At 53.0% G+C, this 18,251-nt stretch overlaps 3 protein-coding genes across 5 annotated transcripts in view; all 3 read left to right on the top strand.

Annotated features, from left to right (window-relative positions):
- The first annotated feature begins 926 nt into the window (after positions 1-926).
- LOC144721787 (uncharacterized) lies at positions 927-11,829 on the top strand. The gene is made up of 10 exons (XM_078599710.1): positions 927-5,621; positions 7,128-7,233; positions 7,394-7,670; positions 7,774-9,173; positions 9,744-9,830; positions 10,072-10,197; positions 10,632-10,810; positions 10,986-11,117; positions 11,678-11,765; positions 11,804-11,829. Exons 2-10 carry the CDS (start codon positions 7,140-7,142, stop codon positions 11,827-11,829), a joined length of 2,409 nt encoding a protein of 802 aa, XP_078455836.1. The 5' UTR covers positions 927-5,621; positions 7,128-7,139.
- On the top strand, positions 11,790-16,089 carry LOC144721474 (uncharacterized). The gene is made up of 4 exons (XM_078599109.1): positions 11,790-11,906; positions 13,223-13,403; positions 14,058-14,260; positions 14,891-16,089. The coding sequence occupies exons 1-4, from the start codon at positions 11,840-11,842 to the stop codon at positions 15,409-15,411; spliced, it is 972 nt and encodes a 323-aa protein (XP_078455235.1). The 5' UTR covers positions 11,790-11,839; the 3' UTR covers positions 15,412-16,089.
- Positions 16,090-17,622: 1,533 nt separating this feature from the next.
- Positions 17,623-18,251, top strand: part of FAM53A (family with sequence similarity 53 member A) — a 49,052-nt gene continuing 48,423 nt past the window's right edge. For all 3 annotated transcript variants that reach the window (XM_078599108.1, XM_078599105.1, XM_078599106.1), the window contains exon 1: positions 17,623-17,717. The gene's annotated coding sequence lies outside the window, so the exon portion shown is untranslated. The remainder of the gene's footprint in view (positions 17,718-18,251) is intronic.

Genomic DNA, 18,251 nt, shown 5'->3' with positions numbered 1-18,251 from the left:
GCATAATTTTTCTCAAAAACTGCAAGGTTGTGTGCGGAGAACTTTTTCCTAAGGAATCTCTATATATTTCTGATGTTAAATATAAAAAAAAGTAGGTAGTGCCCCACTTGGTGGAACGAAACCCTATTTCTAGGCCTCTTTTAGGCTACCGACAGCGGCCTACACGACCTCCTGCATCCCAGGCGAGGGAGTTAACGTCTCCTGGCCACCGTGGCGCCCTTTTTGCAATGCACAATCGCAGGGGGAATTGGATGACAATTGCACGTCCGTCTTGGCACGGCGGTGACAGCTGATGGCATCGACCCTCCTCAAGCGGCAAAGCTGCGCCCCGCACAAGCAGAGCGCTGCTTTGTCCAGTGGCGTTAATTCCACATTGCCATGGCGAGGGCGAGTCATTTCTTCATGCGGACACCGCGTACGTGTACAGCCCGGTTTGTGCACGGCCCGTTTGGGGCTCCACTGCTGGATGAGGTCCTGCGAGGTCACGTGGGCAAGGGTCTCAACAACACCGTGTGGGGCGTGGGGATTGTTCGGCCATACTTCACCACATTGGTCAGTGCGGATTGGTGAAGGTTATAGGAAGCATAGAAGTACAGGACAACAATGGATGCTATGCACCTATGCTGCCCACAACGTAGGGCCGTAGCCTATAGCAACGGTGGTGGCCCATCCAGGTAGTACCCAGGCTTAACTCTACTTAGCTTGAGACAAGTCACGTATGATGCACCCCCAGCCGTCACCCTGACCCCCCCCCCCTCATAGTTTCCACGGTAACGGGGCGTAGGCCCCCATCCCGGGCGGTAGTGATTGACAGACAAACCATCCAATCAGCGTCCGCAACACCCCCCACCTTCCCACCACTCGCGTCCAATCGCGGCAGGGCTTCTTGCGCGGCTCCGTTGTCATGGGGACGCGTGGCCCCGGAAGCTGAATGCACGCGCGCGGCATGGCGGAGCCACCGCGTGCGGATCGCGACGTAAACACGGAGCGGAGGGAGCCGCTCAGGAAGCCGCGGAGCCGGATCGCGACGTAAACACGGAGCGGAGGGAGCCGCTCAGGAAGCCGCGGAGCCGGATCGCGACGTAAACACGGAGACGGATCACGACGTAAACACGGAGCCGGGGAAGCCGCGGCGCAGCAGCAGTCGCAGATCTCCCCATGAGACGCCTCCAGTCGCAGCAGCAGCAGCTCCCGGGTAAGAATCGCGGTTTGCTGAGGCCACGCTCGCGTGCAACGCAGCGGGAGTGACGGCGGTTTCGCTGTCACCGCGCGTGCCGATATTGATGGATGTGCGGGGGGGGCGGCTGAGCTAAAGAGCTCCCGCGCACAGGCAGGGAGCTGTGAGGGGCGCGGATGCCACGCGACGGCTTCGGAGAGCGAGGCGGAATCCGTCGGTCGGTGGCTTCGATTCCGTTGCGTTTCCAAAGGTCGCGGTGGTTCACAGCGAGCGCAGCGACGCTCAAGGAACCCGGCGCCGCCCCCCGCTGTCGCGATATCGGCGGTGCGAGCGCGTCAACAGGCGACACGCAACGTGTACACAGTGCCACGCACACCGCGATTCGTCCTCGTCCGCTCGCAAAGCAGGGGCTGTGATTGCCGCCACTCGAGTTAGACCCTCTAAGGGGTTGGCGCGATCTCCCCGCTGGCTGCCGTGTTCGTCGAATTACGCAGCTCCCCGCCGCGGAGACGCGGGTTTGCGTGTCGCCTGAAGAGACCGCCGCGCTTAATGCTTCCTCGCGATGATTGGGGACGTCTTCAGCTGTTGCTGCCACGCGGCGGGTCGCGCGCAGTGACCCCACACGACCCCTCGTGCCCGGGAGCTCCGCGGGCTTCGAGGACCGTCAAACCAATCGTATCATCAGTTCATGTAACTTTCACATGAAGGCTCTCAGACACCTACGTCCTCTCATCTCCACTAAAATTGCCAACACATTGGCATGTTGCATAGTTGGGTCTCGCCTTGACTATTGCAACTCCGTCCTAGTCCGGACCTCCACTGGCAACCTAAAAAAAAACTTCAAAGACTACAAAACAACCTAGCACACTCATCCCCGTCTCGACTCACTCGCCTGTCTCCGTGCTCTCAACTGGCTACCCATCGCCAGTAGGGTCATGTACAAGATCGCCTGTCTCTGCCACAATGCCTTCACATCTGCCTGCCCGCCATACCTTTCTTCATTATTGACAACTTGCAGCTTAGCACATGGCAGATGCTTGCGCAGCGCGACTCACGACCTCCTCTTGATACCAAGATCCAGGATGGTCATGTCTATGCGCCGCTTCTCAGTGGCAGCCCCAACAGTCTGGAACGCAATCCCTCTGCACATTCGCAGCATCACCTCAATCGCCTCCTTCAAGAGAGACTTAAAAACTCCCCTCTATAACCACGTGCTTTCGAGCGAATCTGAGCTTGGCTCCGCGCCTCTGAGTTGCGGCCGTTACGTCCGCAAATTTGCGAGCGTTATTATTATTACTTTCCAGTCTTTTAATCCGCTTATCATCCGAGATCTGTTGTACGTAATCACGATTGCACTCTTTTCATGGGTTACGGGTTCTGCCAAATTTTAAACGGACACCTACCTATCTGTCACATCACCAAAGAAATAACACTTGAGCGCAACAGCCAATTTGATTTGCGGAGCACATCCTGCTCACACGAATTAACGTCAAAACCGATCCCGGCTTAGGCTGATTAAATCCAGGCCGCTGGAGAACATTGCTCCAGAAGATCTCTTCGGCTGATGGAACTACATCTATTCTATTTGCTGTTGGCGACTCTCATGGCTATTTTGTTTGCACGAGTTCAGGTGCATTTTAAGGTTGTCACGGAAATGCTTCCTTTGACCTCCGGGGGCACGTGATCCATCGCTGAGCTGGGAATAGAAGATTTGCTTAGGAAGCCTCGAGTCATTCATCCTCACGAGGTGACTTGCCCCTCTGAGTTGATACTTCATCATGATGGCCTCTATGCTGGATGAGTTGGATCGCTCCAGGACACTGATATTAGTTTGTCTTTCTTCCCAGGTGATGTTCAGTATTTTCCTGAGACAGTGTTGATGAAACATTTCGAGAGATTCTACGTGTTTACGATAAGGTGGTCCAGGTTTCTGCACCATATAAGAGCGTTGGAATGATCACAGCATTATACACAGCCACTTTGGTCTTGGTGGTAATGTCGTGGTCTTCAAAGACCCTGTTCTTGAGTTTGCCTAAGGCAGCACTAGCTCGGGCAATCCGATGTTGGATTTCATAATCAAGTAAGACATTTCTAAAGAGATGGCTGCCTAAGTATGGGAAACTGGGAACGTTTTCTAGTATTGCATTGTTGGTAATGATTGTAGGGGGTGGTAGGTGTCCTCCCGGAGCTTGTTGAAAAGGATCTTTGTTTTGCTGGTATTCAATGTTAGACCCATCCTGCTGTAAGCATCTGTAAATATGTTGACGACCTGAAGGTCAGCGTCTGAGCAGGCACTGACTTGGTCATCATCAGCATATTGGAATTCAATAACGGATGTGATTGATGTTTTCGACTTGGCTGTGAAACTTTGATGTTGAATATGTTCCCGTCTGTCCTAAATGTGATATTTATGCCTCTGGGAAATCTGATCTCTGTCAGATGAAGCATTCCCGCCAGGAAGATGGAGAAAAGAGTTGGTGCAATAACGCAGCCTTGCTTCACACTGGTCCTTCCAGAATGATTCTCCATAGTGCTTCACAAATAACAGAATCGGAAGCTTTAGTCAAATCAAAGAAGGTCATGTACAATGGTAGTCTCTGCTGCTGGCACTTCTCTTGGAGTTGAGGGGCTGAGAAGATCATGTCTGAGGTTCCCCTGCCAGGTCGAAAGCCACTCTGCGATTCAGGAAGGAGTTTTTCAGCAAGTGGTAGAAGTCTGTTTAGTAGGATTCTTGCCAGTATTTTCCCAGCGGTGGCGAGAGATTCCTCTGTAGTTGTCACAGTCTGACTTGTCACCTTTTTTGAAGACGGTGACAATGGGGCATCTTTCAGTTCACCAGAACAATGCCCCCTAGGGCCCCCTTCCATGCCATAACATACTCTGGTGTCAGAGAGAGGCTCTAACACTCGCAGTTCTACTCTTCTACCAGTAGCTGGCGCTAAACGCCGTAGTGACCCAATATATATGACTACACTTAGCCACGCAGATCAGTGGAGGTTGGTTTAGGTGTGGAGTATAGAATCGGAGTCTTTATTTAGACTGGATGAATCCGATGAGCTTTGAAACTCTTTTTCACAGATGTCCAGAGTAAACACGTTGGGACATAGAATCAGAGTACCTGTACAGTATAACATTGGGCAATACCGCCAGTGGCCCTTGCTGTCCACATTGCCTCGAAAGCCTCATCACAGATTGTTTGTGAATGGTGCACTGTCTAAGCTCAACGCTGCTTAGCCAGGTGCATTATAGGCGATTTGTTCATGGGCATGTGTCTCACGGGGATTGTATCCACTGTTACGTTGCCCCTATTAACGCCGCTGGGGGGGGGGGGTACCACATGTTCTGCAGACGTCTGTAGCTTCCCCTGGTGGTGGAGGAGCGGCTGAGGAGTGAAGAGAGCACTGTGTTCCAACAACTTCCCACAGAGCGGCAGCGGCCTCATGCACTGCTCTGCCCCCTGTCCCCCCGACCATGATGGCTCACCTGCCCGGGAGCATTGCCGTTCACCCCATGTCCCCTGGTCACAGCCTCAAGGACAGGGGAACCTCAGCCCGGAGGCCAACGGCTATCACGGGAGAGCTGAGCTCGAACAGCGACCAACCAACTTGTAAGTCAAGTGAACAAAAATGAAACCCACCACATTCGTAAATAGCCAGGAGTGTAGCGCGGTTGGCATTGGCCTTGGTAGAAGGAATGACATGGGGCCTCCTGTCTAGCCCATGGGCCCCCGCGTGGTTGCACTGCCTACACACCCAATAACTACGTTACTGTCAATAGCACCGCCTTGCAACAGGAATGTATATGGTGGGCTAACGTTTCAGGCATTGGCCTGTCTTCAGAGATTAAAGATTATGAATTTGGAGTTATTAGATTTTAGTTTGAGCAGCTTCTGCATCATTGCCTACATACTAATTCGAACGTTTTGTCTGATTGTGAATAGTGAGTAGTGTGGAGGGGCTTGTAATAATCCCACCAGCTTCGTGTGGATTTATCAGAGCCCATGCCTTTGTGTGTCCAGTATTCATCATCGTCGTGACAAAATCATGTTCATCATGGAATCACGATCATCATCATCTTAATTTATAATGCACAAATGACAACACAAGTCCCAATACATAACCTCTAAAAATATGTTTGCAGATGAATATTTTATGAACGAGTGATATTATGAGCAGGTAATTACCGAATGAAGTGACTTGGCTACGTGAGCGGACTGTTGTTCTGTGCATCTGAAGGGACTCGCTGTGTCTGTGTTGAGATGCAGCAAACTCGTGTGGGGAAAACTGGCCAAGCAATACATGGCAAATGATGAATGTGAAATGTGACAAACTTGAATATAATCACTGAGCCTCACTCAGCCTTGTGTGTCTTTATTTTAGCTGCTGCTGCTGCTGCTGCTGAAACATTGCCATCTGGTGGACAGTCTCCTGCAGGCGGCTCCAAGGTATAATTTCATTCTTCTAAACCAGTGGATTTAATCTCTTTGGTATGCCGAGTCCCCAATCAAGATCACTAGATCGCGTGCCCTCCTCCCCTCCTCAGATTACTAAGGCCACAATACACAGATCTCATGTTCACATCTCTAGTCAATGCGGTTTTGGTAAGGTATTTTGGTTTATATCTTGGAGTGGTTTTTGACACCAAAACGTGGCGCTGACGTTTCCCACGCATATTAATATTTTTCCTGCACGGTATCTATGCCACTGCCTGCGCCCCCCATGATGAGTTTGGGGAGGGCACCCCCACAGTTTGAGAACCGCTGATCTAAAGAATGCTTCATCAGGTATGCAAATTAATAAATGATGACTCATTAACTGAAAATAAGTAGGTTATAAGAATTATTATCATAATAATTAGATTTTTACGGTCATGATACTTACATCGAAATATAGCGTGCAGGAATTAAATACGATAAACGCAGAGTGTATGCAAATGTTTTGTTGAGGGCAATAGAGTGGATGCTGACTGTCAAAACGAGACAGACCGTACAGGAAACAGCCGAGCCAGAATGGTAACGATGAGACGAAATTCGTCCTCTTCAAGTGCGATCCCGAATTGTGACGATTCATCAGATTGTGGGGGGAGCACTGAATCATTAAATGGTTCATAATAACAATTATGTTTATTTATGCAGGAGTGCTTCACTGACTCTGAAGACTTTTGCATGAGGGTCCTGAATGCTTTTGGCAAGTTCTCTTCGAAGGAAGTTTCGCGTGCGGATTAAAACACGAGTATCCAGAGAACATCCGCACAGTGGAAGGGTTAATCCGCAAGTGATCCACACAAGCTGGCCTAACGAAGCCGCTTGCTGTACTGCCATCTGGTGGCCACCTCTCAGCCTGGCGGGTTTGAGAGTTTCGCAAATTTGGTTGATCCACCAACCCTTGCCTCCAAAGCGCTGCTTAATAATAATTCATGAGTTGTCTAGGTGCTTTCTAAAAGCGTTATATTAACGTTTAGTGAATGACAGAGAAGAACGCGAGTACTGAAGTGTGGGTTTGGTGGCCCCAGCTGATGAGGAAGATGTGAGACAGCCATATCTCAGCAGCAGGAGAGAGTCGGGGATAATTGTTGCTGAGCCCGAGGAGTGAGTGAGTGAATCAGCCTCTTAAACCAAACTCGGAGCAGGACAAGGTGGGCCCTGTTCTCCACACGCCAGGTGCTGGTGCGATCCCTTCGATGCGTTTTACCTGCGTGGCTTCTCCATGCAGAATGTCGATGCGCAGTCTTGTTTCGCATTTTCTTGTTGGCACGTTGCTCGTTCTATTCATGGCTTTCCTGTATTTTTTAACACACATTTGCCTTGAGATGTGTATCCTCATAATCTTTCTTGGTCATAAATAATTTGTATCGTCAATGTACATTATGTCATTAATGGAAACGTGCGCTTAATGATTAGCAGGCAATTCTGGTTGTAGATAATCGCTGTGTGTATTCTTCTCGATCACAGGGTGAGGGGAGTATGAGCAAGAGTGGGATGGAGCCTCAGCTGTCCAGCTTGCTGGCGCCTATTCAGGACGGTCTTCTTGACATGGTGCACGACTTCCGCGTGAACGGTACAGTGGACCACTGCGGGGGCCCTGCATCACACAACTACTGCTTGCACACATCCGACGTGAACTCGTGGGCGTGCAGCGCTGAACTCGGTGTAAACTGCCGCCAGCTCAAAGTGTTCCAACGATTTGCCGTACAGCACTCTTGTGTTTTCGCCTGCAGGATTGAAACCGCTGGTGCTGGGCTCCCAGGTGAAGGAAGGTGGCACTCGGCGGAAGCGCGGGCCCAGCCTCATGACCCGGTTGAAAACCATGGCTGGCCACGAAGGAGGGCAGCACGAGGAATGCCCCGGCCAGCAGCTGAGCAGAAAGGGTGGCCATCCGCCAAGGGAAGGGGGCAACCGTACCCAGCACACGCTCACAGCACACCTCCACGCCTGCCTGCAAAACCTGGGCAAGCACTATCGCAGCGTTGCCGTACCCACCACTCCGCACACCAGGTGGGTTGTGTTTTGGTAGTCCGTGCATCCGCTCACTCGCGCGGCAGCCAGTGCGCATTTGACGACCGTGGTGCTGACCACCTGTTCACGACCGTGTTCGCAGATGCTGCCACTTTGTGGTGGAGGAGGGTGAGGCTGCCGCCCTGGCGTTCTGCCATCACGCCGGCTACGCCATCGTGGGGGCGCACTGCCAAAGGCTGCAGGAGCTTTCCAAGCGCCGCGCACGGCTCCTCTTCTCCAGAGACTACGTTCAGGCTCTGACCTCGGCCTCCTTGTACGTGCGCCACGTGTCGGGGCTGCTGAGCGCCGACAGGGACTTGCTGTGCGACCTGCGAGGTCGGTGCCACTCTGGCAGCATTGCAACGTCTCAACACCAACTCCCGCCTCTGAAAAGCACCTGCAGTGAGTTGCAGGATTTATGTAAGAGCTGGAGTGGACTTTACCAGCGGGTGAGGAGCGGCCCGGCTTTCGGAGAGAATGCATGGACACACGGTGCCCACTTACCTGGGGTGGCACAGAGTAGTACCCGCGACCTACGGACTCAGCAGAGGTCTTGCTTTAACAGGTCGTCCCTGCCGTTGCTGGCTTTGCAAGGTGTTAGTTGCATGGAGCAGCTGCTGTGCATCAGGCTGTGTCTTCTTGCCAGGCATCCTGATCTTGTGCCAAAAAGCGACATTTGCCAAGCCATTGTCATGTTCAACAAAACACTTGCAGAGTTCCAAACGAGTGATTGCGCCAAATGCTGCATTTACCCAAAGATTGATGCTTGTGCCTTCCCCAGTGGGTTGGCTGTGAAGGTCGTTTCTATGCAAAAAGTGCTCAAGATTGTTGCAAATGAGCGTGCAGTATCAGTTGCTCACACTCTGTGCAGTGCCTTTTCACCAGACCAGGAGTGGGACGTCAGCTTGGGGAAAGTGGCCAATGCAGACGATGACTTTTTGGCTCAGATTGGTCTCCTACCTGGTTCTGATGTCCCTGTTGGCTCCACTGACGAAGGCCTGACACCCGGCCAGGCTCCTCCAAAGGACAAATTGAAGGACAAGACTGCATCCATTGTGTGCATTCTTAGGCAGCTGTGCTCAGCAGAGGACGGCTTTATGAAAACAATCCTGGCCGTCTGTTTATCCAACGTAAGCCTGCCCGAGGAAAATGCCGTCCTACAACAGGAAACTTGTATCGTCGGTCAATCATACCTGAGCCATCGCTTGTCGGATTACATTGAGCAAGGCAGTGAAAGGTGTTTGGCTGAAAGGTTGCGCGTGGACGGTGAAACTCCGCGGATCCCGGGCCCCCCTGCTGCAATGTTCTCCGAGACGACGAGTTGGGCGCGGTGGTACCAGCGGCGGTTGTGGCGTGGCGTGTCCACTCGCCTGCTGGGACGGCTCTTCTTACCCACACATGCCTGCGACGGCGGTGCCCATCGCGGCCTGGGACCCTTGGGTTTCCACCCTTACCCGGTGGTGATGGCGCTGGTTGAAGACCTCCGGAAGGCGGGCGCGCAAGGTGTGTTCGCACAAAGCCTTCATGTTTACACTTCGTCTTTTCTTTTTTAATCGATGCAGTGCTCTCAGTTATCCAGGCGCGAATGAGCCTTGCTCGTCCGTGTCTTTCACACTCGCGCTGGTTCTGTTATAGTTGCTGCTTACTCACCAAGGGGCAGTGACTCTGTCGCGCTACTCTAGAAGCTATCGCATAGCTCACAAACGTCAACTGGGACGTATTATTTACACAAACTCGCCATGCGCTCGAAGAAGAAGTGACTCGGTGCCCATGCGACTACAAAATGCTTTGGCAAATAAACTGATAACTTTAAAAAGCCAATAAAAACAGTTGATACATTCTACGTATTCACCCACATTCTATAAAGGTTCGCTATAAATGCCCTTTTTACAGCCCGACTTACACGTATTTTGCATCATCCGTGTTTGTGTTTTACACTGCGTAACCGAGAGTTGGCTGCATAAAAATAAAGTTTGTTATGCCGTTCAACAATTTGTGAGCTGTTGGCAACCGTGCATTTCCCCTCGCTCGTTCCGAGAGGCAACTTACGAGAGTCGCTGTCCTGCCGTGCAGAGTGCCTGCCTCTGGAGTGCCAGCAGCAAGTGCGGGCTGCATCCTCGCATCTGCACGCGTGGCTGGTCATGAGGAGCTGGGATGCAGGTGCCTGTCGCCCCCATTCCCCGCCCGCCCCCACCATTCCCCTCCATCACCCACACCGACCTCCCTCCCCGCCCGTCCGTCCGTCCAGAGTTGCGGCTTATCATGATGGATGGCGAGTTGAAGAGCAACGCGTCTTGCCCAACAACCACAGATTTACCACTCACGGTCCGGACGCGTGATTAATGTCATTGAGATGCGGGCGCTAAGTGACTAACTATTGGCATGTCTGGATGGATTGCAGTGTTTTGCCAAGCGCTGAGCTCGGCGTCGCGAGACCGCTGCGCCCCGTGCGCCGACGAGGGTGCCTGCATGACCACGACTGCTCGGCTCTTCCACCAGTCTCTGCTTCCACTGCAGTCCTTGCTGGGTACATTGATCAACTGGCTGTCTTCCAGCATCTGTGCTTTCCTGCCCTAACGATCTAGATGGAGCAAATAGTCCCCTCTCGTTAGTAACCTTTCCAATGTTCTGATATTCCGAACTTTACAAGCCTCGCAGTTATTTTATCAGTTTGCTCTTCAGACGCAGAATTACTATTTTTAGAGACACTGCACACGGTTGTTGTGTGACCACTAAGGCCAGGTAGGGGTATTTGAGATATCCGTGACTGTAAATGTGGACAGAGGCAGACCATGTGGCACACTGGAGGAGGAGGGAGGAGGAGGGAGGACTGAGAGCACTCGACACTGCAAACGATGGCGCTATGGCCATGGCATGGCCTGGTCAACACACACCAGGAGAATTCCAATCAGAAAATAAAGTTGTAACAAAAGCATTGTCTTTTATTTCTTTTGTTTGTAGCCAGCTGTCATGGTACCACATTGCTGCCGTCTGCGAACAGCCCGATCGCACGGTGTGCTATGGAGCAAGGCTTGGCCACCTTGCAGGCTGCGTTCCATTGGCTGTCGACTAAAAGCTTCCACTTCTTGGCGTCTTGGTCCCTGGAGGAGGTCTTCCTGGTGACGCAAGGAGATCTCCGAGTGAGTGCTCAACCTTGCACGACCGCTCATCAGCGGTTTACCCGTGTGGCGCTGATGTTTGAAGGCAATTTGCCAAAGTACAGTGCATTATGAACACTTGTTTTCTGTTTGCATAAAATATGATTTGTCGTTGGTTTGTGGTGCTTACAGAAGCTTTATTTTTATTGAATGTCAGGTTTTCTTGGAAGCGAGTTCGGCATTTTTGTTGCTGGCTAAAGCCGCTTCCGTGAGTGCGGGGAGCGATGGGCGGCAACGTGATGCACGCAGTGCGCTCACTCTGCTGGAAAACACAGCCTTGCAGCTGCAGGTGAGATGCCTCGCCCGTCATAACAAAAACAAAGATCTCCTGTATAGCCTTTGCAGGCCGTTGGGGAAAGTGCGGTCAGCGAGCATCCGTGAAGGCCGGCACGATGCTCCAGTGTCGCGTGTCCGGCGCCACACCTGGCCACCTTTGTCTCCCCAGTGCTTATGTTTTCCAGGAACCCGGGAAAGGCTGCGTCTACCTAGGGCAGGGGTTGAAACCTGTGGCTCCGGACGTGCATATGACCCTTTCAGGACTGCTTTGTGATGTTATTTATTAAAGACCACCATCTTGTGTTCACATGTATGCATTGCGGCTCTTTTTTTTACCAAATTCGAAAAAATGTCTCAATGTTATTTTGGTTGCCGACCCCTGACCAAGGGGAAGTCGAGGACCAATTCAGGTGTCATGTGGCACTCATTATCCGTGGAGGCAGGTTCATAACCCCGTGCCACTAACCACCGCGCTACCGATTGTCTCCCTGGCATCGCACGCACGCACGTACTTACACAGGAAACTCCGTCGTGTTTTTCACTTATCGTGGATTCTCACTGCGTCCCTCGCAGGCCCTTTCGGAGGAGACCCTGCGGCTGTTTGCGAGTGACTGCAAAAAGATGGCGCAGGAGACACTGGAGCAGACCATGCCCACTTATCGTGGATTCTCACTGCGTCCCTCGCAGGCCCTTTCGGAGGAGACCCTGCGGCTGTTTGCGAGTGACTGCAAAAAGATGGCGCAGGAGACACTGGAGCAGACCATGCCCCTCGGCAAGCAATGGCGGCTCGCCAAGGAGCTTGGTGAGAGGTCCCCTCCTGGCATCTCCTCTCGACTTGCCCTTACTTTCATTGCAGTAATTAACCTCGGGAGATATTGATGAGCTTGTTGGTGAGCTTATTGGTTCAGAGGGTGAATAAGAATAGTAACATACACGTGCATCCCTTTTGTCAATCCGCTGCTAGATGAGGGCCTTTTTATGCCACCAAGATCAACAGTTATTTGGTCATACTTCACCACACTGGTCAGTGCAGGTTGGTGAAGGTGGGACACATATACATTGTAGCATGGTACAGTACAACAAAGCATTCTGCTGCACTGCCCTTGGCTTCCAACGTAGGCCTGCAACAGCAGCCTACAGTACAAGCCCGTCTTGTGCTTGGTCGTTGCTATCCAAGCTAAACTACTTTTTTTATTTTACCAGGTAAGGTCCACTGACCTATGTAGCTTTTTCAAAAACGACCTGGTCACAAATGATAGCTCAACGAAGTTGCTTATAACGTGGAATGCTATAGCAGCCAAATACTCTAAATCCCATGTTCAAAAATCCACAAGACCACGAGGGGAGAGACATGAAAACTCCAAATATACAAGCATCACGGTTGGGATTGAACCCATGACCTCCTGCATACGAAGCGAGGGAGTTAACATCTCGGCACAGTGGCGCCCCACTGACCTGTCTCAAAGCTGCTTAGCGTCTGAGATCTAATGAGTCAAGGCACATTCTGTGTGATTTAGTCAGAGGATAATAGTAATATTCGTGATCTACTTTATTATAACCAGGATAAACCCGTGAGATTCACATCCCATTTCCAAAGGGGTATTGGCAAGATGGTATCGATATTTAAATTCTGTGTAAAATTCACAAAACCAGCCACAAATTTATACAGTCAATTTTGCACATCACAGTAATGCTTTACTTCAAACACTAAAAATGTTAATTTCCAATTAAATTGTAATAAAATAAATGAATGATATAAAACGTTACAAAGAGTTATTAAATTGTTTGAAGATGAAGTGCAGAGAAAGACATTACGTGGCACAATGTAAACATGAAATGGGAAATTTTACACGGATCTTAAAATGAGTGGTTACATCATCGCTCGTGGCTGAGCGTGGTTCCCATGGGGCCTGAGGCAACAAATTAAATGGGGGCCCCCTGTCCAATTTACTCCTTCTCTTCTTAGCCCGGTGTCCGAACCCCTGCGGTCCGTGGGTCCTGGTGCAGGTGCATTGCCTTTACAGTCGGATCTACACCACTGCATCACCACACGTCCACACGTGGTGTCGCGGCACCGGTTCGCGCCATCACCCTGCCCTCCCCTCCTGTCCCCCACAGCGGCACGCCCCACGGAGCCGAACGAGTACGCGCTGGTGGCAGTGGCCACGGTGGTGCAGCCCGTGATGGAGGCGCTCGCTCCGCTGGAGACGCACTGCCAAGCGGAGCCCGCAGCCCAGGTGTGCTCCGCCCTGATGCTCGCATGGATGGAGCACATTGTGCACAAAAAGGTTGTGTTCAGGTGACTGGAGCATGTGGACGTGCTAGCGTTTGCTTGTTGAGTAATTCGTGCTGCACTCGCCGATCATTCTGTTCCTATCATACAGACAAGGATGCGCATTATGAATGCGAGTACAGTTAGCTGTTAATTATCCGTATGCAGATTATCCGGGCTGTGGATTAACCGTGCTTGTGAAAATAATAGTAAAATATGAGAAGGGGCTGTAGGGGCTAATGATTTTCACTGCGCGAGTTAGCACTGACACAAACAAGGGGGATGGGTTAAGTCGGGAACGTCCTTCGCATGTCGGCAATGAGCCAGTGTTTTCAACTGCCGCTCAACTCTCAAGTTGTCACTCAATCCTTGGCACGATTTCTCGAGTGCGTGTGCCGTGTGCCCATGGCCAAATAATCCGCAGTGCACCCAATCCCATTACAACCCGTAAGCTAAGCAGAGTTTATCCTAGATCGTTCTTGGATGGGTGACTTCTATGCAAATAATCTGGTGTTGTAGACGTCGGAAACGGAGGTGAGTGCAATAATATCAATTTTTCTGTACTGCCCGCACCATCATCAACCCACATTGACCATCGTGAAGTTACGGTTAAATAACCCTAACTTTCCTGCATGGCGTGAAGAGGTCCTCATCCAGCAGTGTACGCATGCGTTTGTGTAGCGTGCAGGGCGGGCTTCAGCTGAAGATGGATTTCCAGGCGCTGCGCTCTTACGTGGCCTCCGAGTCGTGCCCCCTGGCACCGGAGACACGCCGCCGAGTCCTCGGCCTCAGCGTTTTCCGCCATGCGGAGGAGGCGGCGCGCTGCCTGCTCAAGCAGCCCCGCCGCCCGCCCAACCTGCTGGAGCGGGGGAGGGGCCAGCTGAGTGAGTGCCCTGGATTCCCACACCCTGCTGCCCCCCTCCTGTCATTGCTTGCCTCTGTTACCGAACTTTGCACCAAGGCCTCCGGCTTGCACCGCTGTGCGGTATCGCGGCGCGAACGCGGTTGTGTTTGCACGTAGACCTACTCAGGTCCCTCCTTGGCCATTTTATTTTATATGATACGGACTGCGCCTTATAAATGAGTTCACATTACATTTCAATCGGCTGTGTGCAGATTAACCGAGTTGTGGATTAAACTTGCTTGCACATTTTTTTTTATAAAATGTTTTTACACGCCCTGGTTTAATTATGAGCTGCTCACTTTCCAAGGATCGGTGACTCACGCAACCACAAACACATCAGCAAGTAATTTGATATTTTAAGAAGAAATAAACAGACCATGCTGTCTTCTTCCCCACTCTGCCTTGGTAGCAACAGCCTCATTTGCATATATTTTGCATTATAGTGCTTATGTGTTACTCCTCTCCTATGTCGTGGATTACTGAGAGTTGACTGGTTTTTTTCCTACACCTGCAGAGTTTTGAAACATTTTCATAAAAAGTTGACTCTTTACAGTGCAGTTTATTAAAAGGAGAGGTTGGTTTTTAGCCCGACATTGCACCCTTCTCGCAGGCAGCTTGTGCAGCAGGGGGTCGGAGGTCAGCAGTTACCACAGCCTCGAGAGCCTGGACTTCCCGTGCATCAGCTCCAAGGTGCTCCCAGTCGGGGAGCCCCAGGACCCCGGCGAGTCGGTGGAGAGTGTGAAGCCGTTCCCGCCCGCCCCTCCGAGGCAGGGCAAGGCTCACGATTACGGCACCAGCAACGCCACGGCACCAGGTGGGGAGGGAGAGAAGTGCTTCCCGTCCGCCAGCGTGGACACGGAACGCTGCCGCCCGGTCGCAGACCGACGCGACGACGACGGCGGCGGTACCGCCAAGGCCCGCGGGCACGCGACGTCAGACGCCGGGCCGCCGGACGGGAACCGCGTTTCCGTGACCGAGGAGGGGATCGTGCCCGACAGGACCACCTCGCCCCTGCCGGGCGAGACGGACGTGTTTCGGCAGGAGGTGTGGCTGGCCTTGAGGCTGCACGGTGGGGTCAGGCGGTGGCGCTTCCCACAGCTGCCCTGCTTGACCAGAGAACCGGAGCAATGAAGGCGATGGAGCTTCGGTGCCGGCGTTCCTTCAGCAGAGGATTCTCCATCGCACGGACTTGCGCTGTGTGAACGAGCACCCTCTGCAGCCTGCATGCAATATGAGTAATAGACGTTTGGGGAATGCTGCTACGCTGGGGTCCACATGTAATGAAGCCATGTTCTCAGGGCTTAATTTCTGACCGCATATATTCTGGGTAGAGTAGGCACGTGACTCGTAGCCACAGCCATAGTGAGCAACATAATGGATGTGCTGTGCCGGGAGTGGATATTTTTCGTGGGCATACCCGGCTGAAATGCTTGTACTGTTTTTCATTGCGATTGTGTACATTTCCCCACTTGCATGCAGTAAGTCACGGATGTTTGGAGAATGCTGCTCCACGTAGGTTCAGATGTAATGAAGCCATGTTCTCAGAAGCGTTTGGCTGATGAGAGCAATGACCTGATTTCTGCAATTTCTTGTCATATATTGATACATCTATAAATTGTAAAGGACACATTGTAAACTAATCTATGCTTTGTGAAATGTATATTTTGTTTACTTTGTACGACATAAACCTTTTATTCTAAATGTTTGATTTGTAGATACAAAGTCTTTATACAGGACACCATGATACCTTGGGTATTTTTTTGTATTTTATGCAATGGGAGTCCTGAGTAAATGTTTCGCATATTTTCACTTGTCGGGGCGACCCTGCTGGTGAGTGGGTGTGGAGTGACCTTTTGGATGAGTGCAGTTTCTCATGCTCCATAACTCACCCATTCGCACACCAACCACAATGCTGCACCTACAATCTAGCATCAGCCGTGTTCCATCCACTGCTGGATGAAAGCCCCCCCAAGCCGCTGCCTTCACTCACGGTCCTACGATCCATTCAGTAACTCGTTCCTGCACGGGAGCCGATTCAATCGCTCCCTCTGCACCGTGGACATCCCCTCACCAACACTACCGGTGTTGGTCACGACCACCGGAGATCGTTGTTTCAAGTGTACCGCCCAAGCACACACTACGTTACATCAAATAGTAGTGTCTGGGTCGTACGTGAAATCGTAATTGTCTGATGTGCAGCGCTTTGGCGGTTGTTCGGGGAGTAAGAGCAACGCGTACGGATCTCTTTGAGCATCTGGTTGTCGTGGTTGCCTGACAGGCCTCGCCTCTTGGGAGCGGCCCGTCCTAACCGTGTCTGTCTGGCTCTCTCCCCGACTTGGCCCTGCTGGCGTTTTGCAGACAGAGGTGTGACGATGCAACAAGCATGCATTATTTACAATGAGACGGCCACTTCGATAAGCGCGGATGTCGTGCGCCGTCCCCACCCCCTCCATCTGTACAAGCGGTGGTGGATGCGGTGATCCGTTTGAGATGACCGCCGCTTGCTGGATGAACGTCGTCTCAGGGATTAGCAACAGATGGGAAAGTCTTGGAATCGCGTGGCTAAATAGCGCCAGCAATCTCCGCCTGCCCCGAACGCGGACTGTATTCACGCGGACTGAAGGGCCGCGTGTGGCTGTGGAGGCCGCGAGGTGGCAGCGCCGGACCTCGGCCTAACCTTGTCGTGCAACAAACACGACAACGACAAGAATAACAACAAAAACTCCGTAGGAAGCAGCAGTAACCAGGCCGCGCTGTGTGTGGCCCTGTGGGTTGCTCGGAGAGACCGAGGCTCTGTCCTGGCAAGTGAGTCCACGTGTTCCCAGCGCAGAGCCGAGTGCGCACGCACGTGGGCTGTTGTCGGTGCGCGTCGTTCCGTTCGTGTCGTGCCAAGTAGGCGATGGACATCACGCCAATCAGCCGGTTCGGCGACAGCGGTTCTCGAAGTACTGTAAATCCGTGCCCTCGTTCGGAGGAGTCGCCCTCGTGGGCAGCTTAAACTATTAACGAAGTCAATAACTCTGCTGGGTCTGGGCCCGGGACTCTGGATCTGCAATTTCCCCGAACACTGAACTCGGATGTCGTCCGGACTGTTCCACTCGGGATTTGGAGGGTGTCTCGATCACGCGCCTCGATCACTCTCACGCGGTTCACGACGGCGCGACCATCACGTATCATGAAATAGAGCTCATAAACATTACAACAAAAATAGAAATCTATTTTCTAAGGTCACTGTCGCATAAGTGGAGCGATTTTAGTTTTAACCCCGAACCATTCCCCCCCCCCACCAGAATGTGGCGCGGGTGGTAGAGTCCGCCTATAAAGGAGGCGGCCCCACGCGCTCCGCTCGCAGTGAGAGCGGCGGTCGCCTCGGGGACGTCAGCGGCAGCAGCGGCGGCGGCGGTGGCGGTGGCGGCGGCGGTGGTGGCCATGGACGCGTACGTACGGGGCCCACTCCTCCCCCGTGCAACCGCGTGACCCGGGCGAGTCGGGCAGGCGCAACACGTCCGCGGCTGTCCATGCCTCGCGGTGATGAGAGCTGCGGTCGGGGCCCCGTGGACGGGTCCAGCGAGGGGGCAGACAGAGAGATCGGGAGTGGGGGGGGCGCGCGCGTGCTCGGGCCTCCACCCTGGGCCTCGCGAGCGGCCTCGCCTGCAGGACCCCCCCCAGCCCCCCCCCCAGCCCGAACTGAGGTCCCTTTGTTGTAACGAGTCCCGCGGCCGTGGCGGCGACAGAGGGGGCGCTGGGGGGGGGGGGGCGCTGGGGGGGGGGGGCGCTGGGGGGGGGGGGCGCTGGGGGGGGGGGCGCTGGGGGGGGGGGGGGGGCGCTGGGGCGGGGGGGGGCGCTGGGGCGGGGGGGGCGCTGGGGGGGGGGGGCGCTGAGGGGGGGGGGGCGCTGGGGGGGGGGGGGCGCTGGGGGGGGGGGGCGCTGGGGCGGGGGGGGCGCTGAGGGGGGGGGGGCGCTGAGGGGGG

This window comes from Lampetra planeri, chromosome 12 (genome assembly GCF_965212315.1).
Source record: "Lampetra planeri chromosome 12, kcLamPlan1.2.h2, whole genome shotgun sequence".
NCBI classification, from domain to species: Eukaryota; Metazoa; Chordata; class Hyperoartia; order Petromyzontiformes; family Petromyzontidae; genus Lampetra; species Lampetra planeri.
The sequence above is the reverse complement of the archived record's forward strand: the minus strand, read 5'-3'. Positions and strand labels throughout refer to the sequence as shown.